Source organism: Hemiscyllium ocellatum, chromosome 5 (assembly GCF_020745735.1).
Source record: "Hemiscyllium ocellatum isolate sHemOce1 chromosome 5, sHemOce1.pat.X.cur, whole genome shotgun sequence".
Classification (NCBI taxonomy): domain Eukaryota; kingdom Metazoa; phylum Chordata; class Chondrichthyes; order Orectolobiformes; family Hemiscylliidae; genus Hemiscyllium; species Hemiscyllium ocellatum.
In genome coordinates, this window is record NC_083405.1 from 25,012,449 (window position 1) to 25,032,751 (window position 20,303).

At 40.7% G+C, this 20,303-nt stretch overlaps 1 protein-coding gene across 3 annotated transcripts in view; it reads right to left on the bottom strand.

The window, feature by feature from the left end:
• Nucleotides 1-20,303, bottom strand: part of LOC132815632 (ornithine decarboxylase-like) — a 67,397-nt gene that overhangs the window by 37,716 nt on the left and 9,378 nt on the right. For all 3 annotated transcript variants that reach the window (XM_060824588.1, XM_060824587.1, XM_060824589.1), the window contains exons 3-4: nucleotides 14,203-14,330; nucleotides 8,873-9,046 (exon numbers count right to left, since the gene is read on the bottom strand). In XM_060824588.1, coding sequence (XP_060680571.1) covers nucleotides 8,873-9,046; nucleotides 14,203-14,301 — 273 coding nt within the window. In that variant the 5' untranslated portion in view covers nucleotides 14,302-14,330. The remainder of the gene's footprint in view (nucleotides 1-8,872; nucleotides 9,047-14,202; nucleotides 14,331-20,303) is intronic.

Genomic DNA, 20,303 nt, shown 5'->3' on the forward strand with positions numbered 1-20,303 from the left:
TAAGAAGGTAAAATTCTGACTCTTCACAAACTGTTTTAATCGTAAAACCCAACCAAGAATCATTGTTTATGTATTCACACAGTTTCAACCATCAATACAAATTATAGTCTACCTCTTGATGAGCTGAGGTGAACTGATGATTTGTTGGATTTGTTGGCTGCAGTTGAGGTCGCTCCATCAAACATTGCCTCCTTGAAGGCAGGGGATTTCCCATAACCTGGCAGATTGTATTACACCAAAGATCACAGGGTCATTTCTGGGGTGACCATGTTCATTCCTGGGCAAATTTGGGAGTACTTTTTGAAACCCCTGCATTGAGAACTCCAGCATGGATAGAAGGATACCTCAGGACAGCTGATCTGAATGGTAGAGAGGTGCTCATAAATCCTTTTTGCACTCCTTACAGAATATCAGCCACTCCACCATGCTTTTGTTGTTTGCCAACCAACCAGTAGACACTGCTGCCACTCACGTTGAGGTGGCGCAATGAATACATTATACCACAAAAAGGAAACTCATTAATTAACTTCTGGCAGGACAGTAAATCCCATGTCACACCATTATTTACATCCTGCTCTTGGCATAACAAGAATTTTCACAAGAACCAGTACAAAAACATCCCAAGTTCCGATCGATTCACTCCTCCCCAAATAAATTGAGTAGTAACACCTCATATTGTCACAATCACTTTTCTAATGGATTTTTAGGTCTTTAATCCACAGGAACTGTCTTCAACCAGAGGACATCCCCCTTCCACAAACTGCTTCTGTAGTTTGCATAGAATTTGCAGTTTCTTCTTTCTGCTAAGCACACTGGCTGTTGTCCTCATCCAATATGTACAGGTACTCAGTATACAATACACACTCAGCTCAGGCAAAAGCTTCAAAATATTGCCTCTGATTGAACTGTCATTTTTCATTATTTATACATTTTTGATCTGCACTGACTCACAACACTCGACAACGCTGCCAAAAGAACTTCAGGCTCCAGCAAAGACCGAGATTTGACTGACTGACTACCAAAGTTTGGAGCATTGCAATCACCAACAGCATGATATCACAACAAAACCAAATATACTGCGGGACAGTCACCTCATCAAATCACCTCTTCATCCACAGAATTTGTTTCTATTTGGTTATAATTTATACCCAAATTTCTACAGAACTGTTTATGCTGTCTGTGCTATTTGCATGTGAATCAATGGATGATGGATTTAAAGGGGATATAAGTCTGCATATTAATAATTAACAATTCCTTTTTTCTACTTGTTAAAGGACAAGACTTATTTTCTTCTTTATTGATGAAGCCTGATGTGAGTCACTTTATACTAGTCAGCAAACAACATCTTAGTTATTCAATTGGTCACGTATATATTTGTGGTAGATCATGGAATAATGGAGCATGATTATCAGCACAATCTTATCCCCAGCATATTGCCAATCCAGTACATATACATAACCTGGACATGGTGCACAGAGCATGATGGCATGGAGTGAGGGCCAAAGTTCAGTCTCCTCACATACTGAAGGACCCCTTATCTATAGCCAACAAGACCTAGACAACATCCAGGCTTACAATGATAAAATAGTGAGTAATATTCATGCCAGGTAATATACATCTCAAATAAGGAGTTTAAATTATCACCCCTTGACATTCAATGATTTTTACAAATACTGAATCATCCTGGAGGGGTTGCTATTGACCAGAAGCTTACTTATATTTATATGGGCCTGATGTGAAGGTGCTGATGTTGGACTGAGATGGACAAAGTCAGAAATTTCACATCACAGGTTATAATCCAATAGGTTTAGTTGAAATTACAACCATTTGGAGCATTGCTCCTTCATTGGGTGAAATTCACCTGATAAAAGGAGCAGTACTCCAAAAGTTTGTGATTTCAAATAAACCTGGAGGGGTATAACTTGGTATCATGTGATTTCTAACTTTATATGTACCAGTTATGTTCATACTGTGGCTACAAAGAACCAGTCATAGGCTAGGAATTCTGTGGCGAACAACTCACCTCCTGTTTCCACAGTGACTATCCACCATCTACAACTCTGGAGTCAGGTGTGTGATCTAATACCTTCCACTTATCTGGAAAGTTCCTCCATCATCTCAAGAAGCTTATCTCCATCCCAGATAAAGCAGCCCACTTGTCTGGCCCCATTCCATTACATTCAGTCTCTTCACCACTAACACATAGTGGCAGCTGTATCATCTATGAGATGTACTGCAGTAATACAACTTCTGGTGGCATTTTCTAAACCTCTGAACCCTCTCCTTGGAAGGACGTACCAGCACCGCAAGATGGCTTTCAAGGCATGCATCAGCCAAGTGTGAAACTATCTTGTTATTCCTCAATACTGCTGGGTTAGCACCCTGGAATTTTATTCATAGTATTGTATGCACCTATACTGCTCGAACTGCAGCAGTTCAAAATGGCAGCTCACCACCACTTTCTCCTGGGTAGTTAGAGAAGGACAATAAGCACTGGTGCAGCCATTGATGGCCACATCTCATGAATGAATAAAAGAAAATTCATGATTTTAAAGTCCTCTATTTTATGTTTTGTGTTGAATCTAATGACTTTTTAGCTAAGTCTGAGTTGTGCTGAAGTTTTGGGGATTTTTCACCATGAGGCTCTGCTAGTTTTTTTTTATTAAAATATCCACGTTCATTGCCTTATAATGTTTCTTATACCCGATTTCTGTTCATCTTACAACTCACATTCTCATAACTTACCTGTCTGTGCTTTTCTGCCAAAAAACTGGCACCTCTTACATCTGTGCCATCTCTAAAAAGCCACTGTGCACCTGGATGAGCATGAGCAGTCCAATGCTGCCCAACTCATTCAAAGACAGAGTTGGAACATGGTAGAAAAGCAAAGGATATTATTCAACTTAAGAGGGTTCAGAAAAGATTTACCAAAATAATGCCAGGAATGGAGGGTTTGAATTAGGAAAATAGGCTGGATAGGTTGAGACATCTTTCACTGGAGTGTAGAAAGTTCAGGGGTGACTGTTCAGAGGTATATAAAATCATGAGTGACATAGATAAGGTGAATAGCAAAGATCATTTCCCTCAGTGGGGGAGTTCAAAATTAGGGGGTGTATTTTTAAGGTGAACAGAGAACGATTTGAAAAGGACATAACGGCAACTTGTTTTACACAGTGTGGTTTGTGTGTGGAATGAATTGTCAGATGCAGGTATAGTTACAATGTTTAAAAGATATCTGGGCAAGTACATGAATAGGAAAGGTTTGGAGGGATATGGGCCAAAAGCAGCTAGATGGAACGAATTTAGTAGTGGAAAATGGTCAGCATAGAATAGTTGGACAGAAGGATTTTTTCCCATGCTGTATGACTGCGTCTCTATAAAAATAACCTGGAGGTCAGGTGAATTGGCCATGCTAAATTGTCCGTAGTGTTAGGTAAGGGGTAAATGTAGGGGTATGGGTGGGTTGCGCTTCGGCGGGTCAGTGTGGACTTGTTGGGCCGAAGGGCCTGTTTCCACACTGTAAGTAATCTAATCTAGTCTTGGTGGTCTGGAGGAGAGGTGTCGTCTTTCCAGAGAACTGGCAGAGGAGGCTGTACTGTCTGCCCCTGCCAGCCTAATCAATGGTTGCCACCTCAGAATTGCACTAAGCATCTTCTCTCATTTGTTCTCACCCCGAACCTCCCACGCCATCAACCTCGAATGCCCTCAGTGCTGCCTCCTCATTGCTTTGGGAGACCTTGTTTTTCCTTTATTCATCACTGGCTAGACAGCATTTATTGCCTAGGCCTTATTGCCCAGAGGGCAGTTAAGAGTCAATCCATTGCTGTGGCTCTGGAGTCACACGTAGGCCAGACCAGGTATGGTTGGCAGCTTCCTTCCCTGAAATACATTAGTGTGCCAAATGGGTTTTCCCAACAATTGGCAAGGATTCATGGTCATCATTAGACTCTTAATTCCAGATTTTCATTGAATTCTAATTCCACCATCTGCTGGGGTGAGATTCGAACCTGGGTCCCCAGAACAATGGCTGGATCTCTAGATTATCGGCCCAGCAACAATACCACTAGGTCATCACCTCATCACAATGGCCCACATGCACCAGGACAGTCAACCATCTCACTCATTCCTCCTCTTTCTATTGATAGAGAATACAGCCCAATGCTGAACAGCATAAACTCATGTGGGTGTCCACATCCAGATCCTCAACCTTTATGAGGAGAGAATCCTTGTCCTTGCAGGAGATAATGGGGACCATTCCTTTGTCATTGAGATGGCCATGTCCTACCAAATGAGTAGGTATCATTCTTCATTCCTTCGCCATTCTCACAGTAACAATGCTGTCAGTCTCATTCACTGCACATCACTTCAAACCACTGGCCACAATACCATCTTTCTCTTGTTCTCTGACCTCTGCAGAGAAACAGCCCGATCCTCTGGAAGTGCCGTCCTGGAGCTCTGAGGATGGAATTATTTAAGGGTCAGAGGAAGCTCTCTTCTGAAGGAATGCTCCGGGGGAATAATAATCAGAGAGAGTGTGGGAGCACAATTTGGTGAACACATCACAGCGACAGCTCTACAGAAAGTGGAGCTCTCGATGGAGGTCTGTGCTGCGAGTATACTACTGCATCAACTGGAAGTAGGGAAGGTACAATGTGTAGGCAAGGCTTCGTGCCATGTTGAGACCTTTGATCCTTCTCACACAACATCCCAAACAGTCCCTCTGTGTGTAAAGGTGTACCCATCAATGAATCAATGCTGAGGGATGTCCAGGAAGTAGGCAGCCTGCGTGCTTGTGTGCTGTACATTGTGAGGGTCTATGACCAATGTTCTCTCCCTTTCAGAGCGCTATGATTGGTGGTTGCAACAGACCTTCCCTCACAGGTGAGTCAAATCCAGGTGGGTTCAGCTATTTTCTTCCCCATTGAGCACTTTCAGTTGCCAGCACGATGTAAGGTGACATTGAGTGTTCATTTACCTCAGCTTGAATGTATTGGTGAGCCGCAAAACATGCACATCCCCTTTCTATTAGCTCATCCTGAACACCCACAGACTTTACATTGCCATAAACCTCCACTCTAACTTTCACATGCCCCTATAGCTGCCTATCTTTAACACCCAGACATTGGCATATGAGGTAACCATACTAGGTGCAATCATATATTGCTTCTCCCACTGAAACCAGGTATTCCTGACTATGAATGACATCCACCACCCACATTACACTCTATCCAGCCATATTTTAATGTATTCCCCTCCCCAACCCATTGTTCTGCTACCGTTCACAATTGTACTTGAAATAACTCCACAGAGGCTGGTACCCTGTCACCAGGTCACCCTCTTGATTACACATGCATAGTACCTGACACTGACCTAGCTAGCACAGAGCTAGCTCCTAGGTTGAGCAGTAATCCTGTCAATCCTGTTTATATCTGTCAGCCAGGATTCCGTTATTGAACCAAGTTGACTGCCCCAATCAGGAAACTCATATTCTATGAGGGCCACCTGACTGACCTTGTTCCAATCACAATAGCGACCCTTGCTCTACATTCTGGGTCATAGGTCCATTCTTTTTCCAGTGACATCCTCTGAGGCATTTTCACACCAATCTGATGTCCCTCACTCAGCCTTAGATGCTGTGGGCATGTACCAGACCTTAGCCCACCTCTTGCACCTAGAGAGTCTCAACCAAATATCATCTTCAGGGAATAACAGTGTCAATATTGCAACATCTGCCATGTCGCTCTGGTCCTCGGAGTTTCTTTGATGCTTGGCAGACAGGAAGAACCCATGGGTTCTCTCAGTCTTGCCAGATGTTCAAGGGGCCAGGTGTGTTTTACTTCTGCCCTGTTTGTATGGTTACTGCTTTCATGTGGTCTACGTGCCTGTTCAGGTCTGTCTCCTCTGCTAGAGCTTAAGCTTGCATTGACCATGCCTCTTACCCAAGCAGGGTATTCCCATGGTTTCTACACCAACTTTCATCCCCTGAAGAAAACTGCCTCCCTCACATAGATGGGTCTTGTGCCCAGCACTGGCATTCCTGATGGTGTATCACTGTCCGCCACAACCCACACAGGTCCAGGAAGATCAGGTTTGACCTGATGCGGAGTCTTCTCCCTATTAGTAACTTTTCTGGAGCTATCCCTGTAGTTGAATAACATGTATTCCAAATAGAAACCAGGACAGTTTGGCTTCTTTAATCGTCTCAAAGTTTGGACTTCTCTTTCTGCCAGACCTTTGGACAATGGATGGTATGGAGGTGTCCTTGAATGTCTTTTGGAAATCATTGAATTCCTAGCTGATAAATAATGGCCCATAGTCTGTGACCAATACATCCGTTTGTCTATTACAAAGGATATTCATGGTGACTAAGAAAATTAAGCGCATAGAAGGACCGTCAAAGTTGATATGTAACGAAATCCAAGGTTTACCTGGCCATTACAACAAATATGAGGGACCTGCTGATTGTGATTTTTGACCATGTTGCACTCTTGGCACTGCCCTACCCCATCCTTGCAGCTATGACCGCATCCAATCGTGACTACAAGGCATAACCTCTCAACAACATCTTCATTTTGGAAACACCTCAATGACGCTGATGGAGTTCAGCCAGTACTTGGTGGTGTTATTTGCTTGGGACAATTATTCTTGCTCCTAATTACATGCAGTCCTCTATGATGATCTCGTCTCGACACGTCCAGAAAGGTTTCAGTTCTAGTTGCAATGACAACTTCTGTTTCCCCCATCAACACCAGCTATTTTAGTTTGGCCAGGATGGGACCTTTTGTGTCCACAATCTAATATTGTCAGCAGTGACCGTTAAGGAGTCCAGAAAGTTTAAGACCAGACTGGACTCTTCCAGTCGTGTCACCAGCAGTGGTGTATCTGCTAGTGGAAATCAGTTCGAGGCATTTGCCACTTGGCCATCTGACCACCTGGACGGTGTTCCAGTTTGTAATTGTAAGCACTCAGAATAGGAGCTTCCCACTGAATTTGACCTGAATCTATGGGCAGCTTGGCCCTGTCCTTTTAAATAGCCCAAGCAGGGGTTTGTGGTCCGTCACTATTACAATTTTACATCCTTTAAAGGTATCGCAGGAACTTTCTCACATCAAAGATGACTGCCAAACTTTTCTTGTCTATCTGGGCATATTTTCATTTAGCATTAGCCAACCTCTGGGGAACATATGCTATCAGGCATTCCTGTCCACGGGTCCACCAGTGAGCCAACACTTCCCCAATATCATATGGGCAGGCATCACATGACAACACCATATCTTGCTTGGGATCATGTGTGCCAACACCTTTGATAACACTAGCTGTTTCTTGACTTCTGTAAAGACTCCACCTTGGTTATGAGACCTTTTGTAAGAATGAAATTTTTGCAATAGCAGATTTCAGCCTGCCACAATGGAAGCCAGGTTACATGTGAATTTTCTGTAATAATTCACCACCCCAAGGAAAGACCTAAGCTCCAATACAGACATGAGAGCCGGGAACCTTTGATCAGCTTCATTTTATCTTCCAACGAGTATAGCCCAATGTAGTCGACTGCGTAATCCAAGTAGGTCATTTCAGTGTCCGGAACACACAATGTTTCCCTTCTAAGGCATATGCCCGCTTGGGAGAAATATTTGAGCAACAACTTCCCCAAGTGGTCTTTAGTGGTCTTCCCAGTCATTAGCACATCATCCAGCAAACTAGCTACCTGGGATTGACATTGTAAAATATTCACCATCATCCCGTGGAAAATGGCACAGGTTGATGATACCCCAAAAGGCAATCTCTTGCACATTGGTACAAACCCTTCTGGCATACTCTTGGGAATCATCATCGAACTGCATTCCTGAAGAAGGGCTTATGCCCGAAACTTCGATTCTCCTGTTCCTTGGATGCTGCCTGACTTGCTGCGCTTTTTCAGCCACACATTTTCAGCAGCTGCAATTACAAGTACACAAGGCTCATGTTTGGCTTTCTTAAAAACAGGACCCCAGCTAGTTTTGTGTATAAATTATCCACGTGTGGATTGGGTATTTATCCAACTGCAAAAAGTGGTTTACCGTTTGTTTGAAATCCCCACAAAAGCGAACCAACCCATCAGACCTCATAATCGGTAAGACAGTGCTGTCCATTCTGCGAACTTATTGGTTTGATGATTCCTTCGCTTTCCAGCCTTCTGATTTCTGCCTCTACTTTTGCACATAAGCCAAATGGCACTGTGTTGGCCTTGCAGAATCATAGTATACTTTTTGGTCAACCAAACTTGAAAAAAATGGTGTCCCTTCAGAGAGAAGTGGAAGATCAATTGAGGCCATTGAACATTATTTCAAAAGGGAAGATGGTTAAAAGTGGGAGGGGGCGCAGAGTGGGGGGAGGGGGTCGTGAAGCTCACAAATTAGGGAAGAAATACAGAAGAAAGGGATATCCCCCAGTATTGGAACAGAAACAGGAAGGAACCAAGCTGTGAGTTATAATCAACCGTAACCTGTGCTTGTGGGGTTGTACAGTTAGAGACCATTCAGATAAGGTGCAGCAAGACCATAAGAGGGATTTGAAAATGAGGAGAATTACCTTAAGTTCTGTTTACGAGACACACCTAGCAAGTGTAGAAGACATGAACTGTTCAAACTCTGCATATATGATTGAATTTGTGAACAGTAACCTCTCACAAGAAGAGCATAAAGGAAATCACTTCTTGACATGAAACTGGGTTTGACAAGTGGAGGTGTGAAAGTGACAAAATCATCTTAAGTAAATACAGACATAATTTTGCCAATGTCACTTATATAGTATGGGAAGTATTATACGATGTGAAAATAATGTAGTTATCAGACATTCACTTCTGTAATTTTCTAAGCTTTTTACCCAGTCCTACCTTACTGGCACAGTCAAAGCCGAGTCCCATTTGAGCAAGAATCTGAGCCACTGGTTTGCTGTTGTTACATTTCACAGCGTAGAAAGGTTTCACTCGGGGCAGAGCCTTCTGCCATCGCAGATGCTGATGTACAAGATCACCCAGATCAGCAACAGAGAAAGCATCTGTGTTCTCCTGTAATAACAGAAACTACACTCAACTCAATATGATACACATACTTCTTCAGTGTTCCTGTGTTGTACAGTAATTGTTCTTCACTGGACATCATAATTTCAATGCAAAGTAATGAGTAGGTGATGAGAACATAATTATTCAATTCAGCATTTCAATGGTTTTATTAAAATAATTCCAGATGTTCGTTCCAGGACTTAGCTTGTAAATTTGCTGCTCATCAAGGAACTCAAACAAAGGTCGGAATGGTGCTAAGATAAATCTGTGAGCTGTTCTGGATTACACTTTACCATTACTAACTTGTTAATATTCTTAAATAGGCTGACTTGAATTAACCTGTGGATGACGGCAGGTTTATAAACTTGACATCTGGAATACTAAATCAGACACAGCCTGTGATGAAGGCTGCACAGTAGAAATACTGAAAGTACAATCTTTCAAGATGGCAGTTACAGTCAGAATACACTCCTCTGTTTTATTCATCCTTTTTGTCCTTTTGTGTAGTTTCTTCAGTATTGTTGGAACTGCACTAACACAGGTGAGTGAAGAGTATTCTACAGAATTCTCATCCTCTTAACTGTTGTTGTCAACATAGAATAAATGTAACTGTTAAGTTCAGTTTCTGGTGAATGTAACCTCCAGAATGTTGATAATGATATTTTCTTTGCGGAATCCCTCATTAAATGTCACAGAACATCCAGATCTTGTTGTATACGGATATGGACTGCTAATCAAATTATGGATGGTGTTGGAACATTGTGTAATCATCAAGTGAACATGCCCATTCCTGACCTTATGATTGATGAAATGGCTGAAGATGATTGGGCTGAGAGCATTACCCTGAGGAACTCCTGCAGGTTTGTTCTGGAGCTGACATGACTGACCTCCAACAACCACAAACATCTTCCACCTAATTTCCATTGATTTCACTTTTGCTAAGATGCCTTGATGACACATTCACAAAACGGACATAAATAGGAATCAAAGGGAAACCTCTTTGCTGTGGTTTGGGCAAGAGATGCAGGCGAAATGTGAAAGAGAAAATTTTATACAGGGGCAGTAATAATCTTGAATCTGCTGTCTACAAAGTTGGTGACTGCTGAAAAAATAAGAAATCAAACATTTGAAGAGGAAATCTGATGGGCACTTGAAAGAAATCAATGTGCAGGGCAATGGGGATTGAGAAGCACAGTGGGACTGACTTGATTGCTCCATGTACAGCTGCCATGAATTGAATAGAATGAATGGCCTCTCTTTCTTTGCCATAAATTACTCTAAGATTGAATGCCTTTTTTTTAATTCACTTATGGAAATGTGGTCACTGGCTGGCCAGCATTTATTTTACATCTCAGGTTGCCCTTGAGAAGGTGGATGTGAGCTGCCTTCTTGAACCACTGCAGTCCATGAGCTGTAGGGTGACACATAATGCCTTTAAGGAGAGAATTTCACAATTTTGGCACAATGACAGTGAAGGAACAGAAATATTTTTCCAAGTCAGAATGGTGAATGGCTTAGATGCAAGCTTGCAAGTAGTGATTTTTCTATGCATCTGCACCCTTGTCCTACTGGATGGAATTGGTCGTGGATTTGCTATCTAAGGATCTTTTGGTGAATTCTGTCGTACATCTTGTAGATAGTACATAGTAATGCTACTGAGCGTTGATGCTGGAGAAAGAGAATACTTGTGGATGTGATACCAATCAAGCATAATGCTTTGTCCTGGATGGTATCAAGCTTCTTCAATATTGTCAGAAAGTGGGGACTATTCCATCACACTTCAGGAGTCAGGATGTGAATTGCCTGACACAGTCTTCTTCTGCTTCTGACCTGCTCTTGTAGCTACTGTGCGTATGTGATGAGTCGTTAGCTTCTGGTCAATGGTATATTGATTATGGGGTATTCACTGGTGGTAACACCATTGAAAGTGGTTAGATTGTCTCTTTTGAGGTAGTCATTGCCTGACATTTGCGTGGCGCGAATGTTACTTACTATATTTCAGTGCAAACCCGGATATTGTTCATATCTTGTTACATTTGAAAATGGACTGCTTCAGCACATGAGGAGTCACAACTGATGCTGAACAGCAAGCATGTATTGGTGAACATCCTTATGATGGAGGAAAAGTCCCTAATGATGCAGCTGAAGATGGTTGGGCTTAAGACACTATGCTGAGGAACACCAGTAGAAATGTCCTAGAGCTGAGATGACTGACTTTCAACAACCACAACTATCTCTCAATGTGCCAGCAGAGAATTTACCCCCTGATATAAATTTATTCCAGTTTTTCTGGAACTCCTTGGTATAATACTGAGTGAAATGCAGCCTTGATGTCAACGACTGTCACTCTCACCTCACCTGTAGAATTCAGCTCTTTCGCTCAAGTTTGAACCAGGGCTGGAAATCAGGAGCTGAATGGCCATGGCAGAACCCAAACTGGGCATTCACTGAGCAGGTAATTGGTGAGCACGTGCTGCTTGATAGCATTATTGATGACACCTTCCATCACTTTACTGATGATTGAGAACAGACTGAAGGAGCATAACTGGCTAGGTTGGATTTGACCTGCTTTTTCTGTACAGGATATACCTGGTCACTTTTGAACATTGTTGGGTTGATGCCAGTATTGTAGCAATACTAGACAACTTGGTAAGGGGAATGGCAAGTTCTGGAGCACAAGTTTTCAGGACTATTGCTGGAACTTGATCCAGGCCCATTGCTTTTGTAGTATCCATTACTCCAACCATTTCTTGAAAACGTGAAGTGAATCGATTTGGCTGAAGCCTGGAATCTGTGGATGCTGAAGACCACTCGGACAAATCATCCATCTGGCACTTCTGATTGAGGACTGCTGCTGGACATGGTCATTCAGTTGGTTAAGGGCACCATTTGGTTTCGAAATGTATGTTCTGATGTCTCCCTTAATAGTGGCATCCCTAGACTATTTCTGTGACCTGAGATCAGTGCTGTTAATGGTTATTTCTGGTCCTTCATAATCTCTGTTTGGTGCAGTTTGAAATGTTACTTCAGTCTTGGGGAAATTGATATAGAATCTGATGTTTTTGAGAGCCTTTGTGAATCTCTTTGACGTAGTCTGGATGCCTTCACTGTTGTGAAAAGCTAAGGGACAGGAATCTGTTTTCAGACTGTCTGTCTTTGTTGCCTCTGTGACCTTGGGGGGACCTGCAGAGATTGAATAGCTGCCTTGGACCAAATGTAATGTTGGCTGCTGTAGGTCTGTCATCAGTGTCATACGTGTTACAGCAAAGGAGAGGTTCAATGAGAATTTAATTAGAATATAGATAGAAAGAATATAGCTGAAATAAATGCTAGTCACTTAAGAATGGGAATTAATAATGTGAAACAAAGAAAGGGCAGCAAACTAAGAAAAATATTTTGTCGAATTTTACAGTGGAAGACACTGAAAGTGTTTCAAAAATAGTAGATAATGTGAGAGCAATTTTCACCTGAGAAAAAATGTGAGATAAGTTCAGAGACCAAAGGCTGACATTTTCCTGGTTTTGATGGCTTGCTTCTTAGGGTCTTAATATGGCTAGAGAGATAGTGGATGCTTTAGTTATAATTTTCCAGAATTCCCTAGAGTCTGGAAAGATCCCTGTGGACTGTAAAGCCACAAGTATAACATCTCCATTCAGAGAAGAAGGAAAAAACAAACCAGGAAACAATAGACCAGTTTGTCTACTGAGAACAGTAACCACTGCTATTCACCACTGTACAGTCTGCAGAGAGCTCAGGAGGACAAGAGTTACCAAGTCAAAGAAGAGCTTCATGTGAAATAGGATCCTCAGACTTCAATGTAGCTACCTCCAGATGAGTGACTGCCAGAGCAGAACATGCCTCAGGATGATCCATGTCTCTGCCAAATGCTGGTCAAAGTGCAGTCACTACCTGGTTACCCTAAAGGTAACACTGCCCTTTGTTTCGGAAGCTGCTGGGGGCCTCTGTAGCACTTGGTAGATACCACCTCTTTCAGACCTCACTGATTCTCTCTTCACAAGAACTGACTACTGAATTTATTTTAAACAAAAACAGACGGTGCTAGAGAAACTCAGCAGGTGTGGCAGCATCTGTGCAAAGAAAGCTTATGATGAACAGTTACCATACTCCAAAAGTCAACTCTCCTTTCTTCTAGGACATATTTTATTAATTTAGCCACTCAACTCATCTTTTTTAAATGTCTCTTGGGCCACTGCAATTCATGAATTGTCGCTTCCATGTCAACCATCATTTTTGTATTTCAAGGTTTGTTTTTAAGTGTATGCCCTACTTGCTGCCACCCTCCCCATTTATATGTGGACTCGAACTGATACACATTGTTTTGCCTGCACTCAATTTGGACTCTGTCCCAACCAACAAGTCCTGGAGTCAGACTTGAATCTGAAGACTTCTAGCTGAGAGGCAAGAAAGTTACCACTTTAGTTCCTGCTTCTTCAGTTTACACATAAAGCTAAGTGAGTTAATGAATAGTTAACTGAGGAATATTTATTGTTGTATATGTAGGTATTACTTTTTTAATACAAAGCGAGATGTTATATTGTTATAAAAGGAGTCAGGAACTGTACTGTTACGTTGATGTAAAGATATATCTCCAGAATGCCACATTAAAACAAGCATTGTTCCAAACATATGAAGAGTTCCGAAGAAATACACTTGACAACAGCTTCAATGTTTGTGTCTAAAAGTGTGACTATTTTAACCTTCTACCATAAGACATAACACACTTTACATTGACAGGATTATTGGACCTCTGTTCAGAAAAGTACAGAAGTTTTAAACAACTGTTTGATTCCATTGAACTAATGAAACAAATTACTTTGCATAAAGTGTTAATACTGTGCGTAGAAGATCATTTACTTTCTCAATATTTATCTTTTCATCAACAAGCTGCAAATCCCTGCAATTTCAAACATTGCAGAAAATGGTTCAATTAAAGATTTTGAGAGGAAAGAAAAGCTACAATGAGGAGAAAGAAAGAAGACTGAAGCAGCCTACTCTGCTGCCATCTTGAAACTACTAGGCTATATTACTGGAATTTCAGATGTTTTGATAAAGTTGAATGAATATTAATCAACCTACTGATCATGCCTAACAATGAAAATTAATAGATTACTGCCAGCAATTACCATTGTATCAACACTCACCCTAAGCATTTGCTCTTTGATCTTTTGATCAATGATATCCATTATAGTGACACCTTTCTCCAAAATGACAAATTCAGATCCATTCATGATGTTTTCCATTTCTCAGCTTGCAAAGGTTTGACTTCAGACTGTAAAAGAAATTAGAAATTCTGAAAAATCCAAAACCATTTGTAGTATGACAATAGGGAACAGAAGTAAATGTTTACTAAGCATCTAGCTTTATATTCCAGATAAAGCTTCTCCCTCCCACTGTTTAAAGATTGATATGGAATACAATGCAGTTTCATTTCAGAACATTTGAATAGTAGGGTCCTATGAGTGTTGCCAAACAAATTGACCTTGGAGTCACTGGTAGACATAGCGATGAAGAAGATGTTTGGTACTTGCCTGTATTGGTCAGTGCATTGAGTTTAGGAGTTGGGATGTTATGTCGTGGCTGTATAGGAAATTGGTTAGGCCATTTTTGGAATATTGCATTCAGTTCTGTTCTCTCTGCTATAGGAAAGATGTGAAACTTGAAAGGGTTCAGAAAATATTTACAAGGATATTCCCAGGATTGGAGGTTTGAGCTATAAGGAGAGGCTGAATAGGCTGAGGCTAATTTCTCTGGAGTGTCAGAGGCTAAGGGGTGACCTTATTGAGGTTTACAAAATCATGAGAGGCATGAATAGCCAAGATCCTTTCCACTATGGGGGAGTCCAAAATTAAAGGGCATAGGTTTAAAGTGAGAGAGCCGTAAGGGGCAACTTTTTCATGCAGAGGGTGGTGCGTGTATGGAATGAGCTGCCAAAGGAAGTGGTGGACGCTGGTAGAAGTACAACATTTGAAAGGCATCTAGATGGGTTCATGAATAGTAAGGGTTTAGAGGGATGTGGGCCAAATGCTGACAAATGGGACTAGATTAATTTAGGATATCTGATCAGCATGGATGAGTTGGACTGAAGGGTCTGATTCTGTGTTGTACATCTATGACTCTAAATGATCTCTTCTCGACCAGAATATACAATTGTATGCATGACAGCATTTTAGATATAACAAAATTATTACAAGAGGGCTTAATATATCTTCTTAATTCTATGGTATCTGTAGCAAGCCATTTGTGCTGTCCTATTAAAACTTGTTTGAAATTATCTAAAGAGAGTTTCAGTCAAACATAAGGTTCAAGATAAATTGTTATCAGAAGGAACACCAGTTACTGGTGCTTCTGCTGTGTTTTTTTTTTGTAAACATTTATGGAATGTAGGTATGAGGAATGCCCCTGTATGAAATTAACATAAAATGGCTGAAAGTGGTTCTCAGTTGACATAAGTGCCTGGGGAAGATTTTTGGCTGAAACAGTAACTCGCTCATTCTGCTGTTTCGAGTCAAACTGCAGGGAGTATATACTTGGTAATAAGATTAGAATAACATTCAAAGGATCTTATGAAATGCATACAATGAATTTTGTTGAAATAAAAAAAACAGCTGCCTGTATAAAGGTTGTTTGATAAGGTATAACCTTGGAAAATGCTGATAGAAACCTTCATACCAGATTGGTCCAAGGTTAACATCCCCCCGACGCCTGAATCATAGCCACAGATGATATATTTTTAAAAATGGAGTTTTAAGTGTGCAGGCATTAAGAAATTTGACTGCATTCTCATGGATTCTCAGACTAGGGTAGAGAAGCTCCCTTTCATTGAGTAGGTGGGTACTGAATAACTGGTGCAGAAGCTAAAGCCTGGAATATAGTTGAACATGATGTATTGTGGAGGCCCAAAAGTAAAAGATAAGCCTGTCTAGTAAACATAAAACCATGGGAAGTGCGAGAACTGCCCATCAACAGATTACATTGTCACATGATTAACCTGATGGATCTATATGTAATCAATTAAAAATAATGAGTGGTTTGTAACAACCAAAGGCAGGCTAAAAACAAAAGGATAAAAAGTATATTTCCCTTTGTCCAGGGGAGCATTGGTTCTGCACTGCCAGAGGTTTCTTCCCACTGGTGTAAAATGATAAAACTGTCTGTCACTAGAAGTGGACCTTGGAGTTGAGTGGTTCATTTCGTCATTTTGCCCTCAAAGTAAGTATCATTGGAGAGGTCAACATTTATTGCTTATCCCGAAACTAACTGGATTGCTTGGTTAGATAAAAAGGTATTGAGCTAATTACATCGTTGCTTGTCTGTAGTTACATTATAAACAGATCAAAGTGAACATGTTCACATATTCCCACATTATACTCCATCTGTCAACATTTCCTACTCACGTAACCTATCTATATCCCATTACAGACTCATGGTATCATCTTCCATACTTATTTTTATGTCATCAGCAAATTTAGCATCTATGTATCAATCCTTCCTTCCAGGTAATTTATATGGATTATAAATTGTAGCAGTCCCTGCACTGATTCCTGTGGCGCTCCACTTGTTACATTTTAACAGCCTCAACATGAAGTATATATGCTTACTCTCTGTTTCTTGACAGCTAACCAATCCTCCATCAGTGCTAGCATTTTATCCAGTCTACCATGAGCTTTTACTTTATGTAGTAACCTTTCATGTGAAACCTTATCAGTTGTCTTCTGGAAATCCACATTTATACATTCCCTTCATCCACCTTGTTTGTTTACTTCCTCAAATGAATTCTAATAACTTAGTCAAACAGTTCTGTATTGCAATGTCACAGTCTTAAATTACAAATCTGTATAAAGCTATATTTCTCTTTAAATAAAATCTCTTTGAATTTATTATCTGAACTTATGAGTTTAAAGTTCATTCAGATCTGAGCATTTAAATGAATTGTTGGTGAATAGGTTTGATCCCAATTTGGCAGCCATCTAAAAATCATTACAAAATATAATTGGAATTATAGCTACAAATTATAAAAGCTGGGTGTCCTGTTTTGAAAAAAAACTTTGGTGATCTTATAGAGGTCTTTACAATTCTGGAAGGTTTTGATAGTGTCAGTTTAAAGAGAATGTCTCCTCTTCTGGGACAATGCTATCCAATAGGTATAATGAAATCCAACAAGGAATTCAGTAGTTACAGCTTCATCCAAAGAGCAGTAAGAATGTGGAATTCTCCGCCAAGAGAGTAGCTGAAATGAATAATGTTGATGCATTTAAGGGGCAATTAAACATATATTCGAGGAGGAAGGAACAGATGGTTAACAATAACAGATTTAGATAGGAAAAAGATAGGAGAAGACCCAACTGAAACTTAAACATTTGTGTGGACAGACGGACCGAATAGCCTGTTTCTGTGCCATATATCCTATGCAGTCCTGAGTAATCATAAGTCGAAGCATCTGCATTACACTGCGTCAATCTTCAACAATCCCCAGTTCAATTCCCAATAAACATGTTAATAATATTTCTTGCTGCATTCCTGACACAGCACCCATAAATGAACTGTACCTCTGCAGAAGTGCTTTTTTTTCTCACCAAATCAATTTATTTGGGGAAAGAATCCAGAAAAATGTTTAACAGCCAGGCAAGACTTTTTTTCTGAGTTACAGTGCTATGGAATAGTGGGAGCCTGGGGTGTCAGATAATATAGGAACATAGAAGTAAATAATTCATCCCCCTCCATGGCTGATTATCCAGGGCAGTGCCATATTCCTACACTAGCTCCATATTCCTTGATGTCGTTAGTAAGTAGGAATCTATCAATCTCTGTCTTGAATTTACTGAATGACTGAGCTTCCAGAATCCTCTTGGATACAAAATTTTGAAGATTCTCCGTCCTCGGAAGTTCCTCCACATCTCAGTCCTAAATAGCTTAGTTTACATTCTGAGATCTTGTCCTCTGTTTCTAAACCTTAATGGTCCGGGGAAACATCCTTTCTGTATCTACTCTGTCTAGTCCTTTAAGAATTTCATAATTTTGTATGATGTTGTCTTACCTTTTGTTTTGAAGTCCAGAAAATATAAACCCAGATTCCCCAATCTCTCCTCCAAGAAAGACCCACAATCCCATGAGTCAGTTTGATGGATCTCTGCCCAACCCTGCCTATCATAAGAACATCTTTCCCTATTCAAGGGAACCATATTGCACACTCCATGGGCAATCTAACTAATGTTTCAGGCAATTGAAGCAAGATTATTTTGCTCCTGTACTCAAACCAGCTTGCAATAAAGGCTCACATACCATTTGTAGTTTTAAGTGACTTATAAACTGAGGTCTCTTTCAACATCAACATTTCCCAATCTCTCACTATTTAGGAAATACCCTGCAAATCCATTCCTTCTTACAAAGTGGATAATCTCACACTCACTACATTGCATTCCTTCCTTTGTTCACTTAGTCTGTTAAATCTCCCCGAGCATCCTCATTACAACTCATATTCCCACAAAGTTTTGTATAATGTGCAATTGATCCCCACATCCAGATCCCCCAAACAGATTGTGAAAACTGGACCCATGCATTTACCCTTGTAGTCCACCACTGATCACAGCCTGCCAAACTGAGAATGATCTATTTGCTCCTATCCTCTATCTTTGCTGCTTAAACAATCCTCAATCCATTCTAGTATAACCAAAACTCTGTTTACTAATCTCCTGTGAGAAACTTCATCAAAACTTCTGAAAATCCAAATACATCATATCCATTGGTCCCTCTACCTGGTTCTGCTAGTAACATCCTCAGAAAACTCATCAGTTTTGTCAAACATTATTTCCCCTTCATTAATCCACTTTGACTCAGTCTAATCAGAAAATTAGTTTCTAACTTACAATAATTACGTCCTTTGCAAAAGATTAAAGCATTCCTAGCTCGCTGTCTATTCCTCTTCCTCACTTTTGATGATTTGCATTGTCTTTAATGGCCTTTGCACATAAATTAATCAATTAGGAAACATGGTCAATTTACTGGTGGTGGTGGTTAAAGGAGGAGAAAGTAATCACCATGGATGATTTGGTGATGGGGAAAAGAATGTTCAGTTGTGTGCACGAGCACTTCTGGATATAGAAAAAAGATAAGATCCTAGTATTTTCCATGTTACCGATGTCAGGCAAGTAGGTCTGTAATTCTCCCTTTACACCCTACTTCTTTTGGTGCATTGCCAACCCTCTAATCCATAGACACCATTGCAGAATAAATAGCATTTTGAGAGATGATCACATGCACTCATTAACTCTGTAGCCATCACTTTCAGCAGTCTACGGTGAAGGTAATTTTGTATCAGAGATTTTTAACTTTAGTTTCCATTCATTTCTCCAATGCTGCTGTCTTACTTATATTTTGTTTCTCAGTTCTAAACTTTTTGGGCTGCATCCTTCATTTTTTTTGGCTGAGTGGACTGTTTCTCACGACGAAGCCTAATGAGATAAATTGCTGTACCTTAACAAAATCGTTAAATACCTACTCTGCCCTTATGATTTGCATTTATGCTACTCTGGGCTGCATTTCAGATCTGTCATTGGGAAACAAGTTGAACCAGTTGATTTTACCCAGATGACATCAATCACTGTCCTGATGTATTTGTGGGAGCATGACAAAGAGATCCCACACAGATCACCCATCTTTCTCTGGAAGGAGCTAACAGACAGAAGTTCAGAGCAGCAGTCACCTTCACTGAAATCATAAAAGGATGGCTCCCCACTCCTGCTGTCCTCAGGTCCCGCTCTAGCATCTGGCACAGTTCCACCATAGTGTTCTTAAACATATGGAGTCTGGGCCAAAAAGCTTTGGTCCTCTGGCAGATTCCGTGAGGCTGTGACCTGTCCCTGGGCTGGCTTTGTGACAGCTGCCCACTGCTTCTGGAATTGTCATTGACCCTGGTCCCCCTGCATCCACCCTCACCTTCCCATTAAGACAGCCAGTTGTACCTGGAGCTAATTCAGATTTAAGTCAGAGTCAGACAGACATATCTGGTGAAGTGGAAAGTTCAGTTGAAGGTTAAGGACAAAAACCATCCTTTACAAGAAACCTTCTCCTCAGTCTTAGGTTTCACCATATTCTAAAAGTTTGAGTCAAGCAGGGAGGTACCCTCTTAGAAATAGGTTAATTACAATTTTTTAAGTTAGGTTTGCAAATAATTGGAAAAAGGAGATGTATTTAAGTTGTAGTTAAGATGCTTATTAATCTTTAGCTTCTATGCATCAGAGGAAAC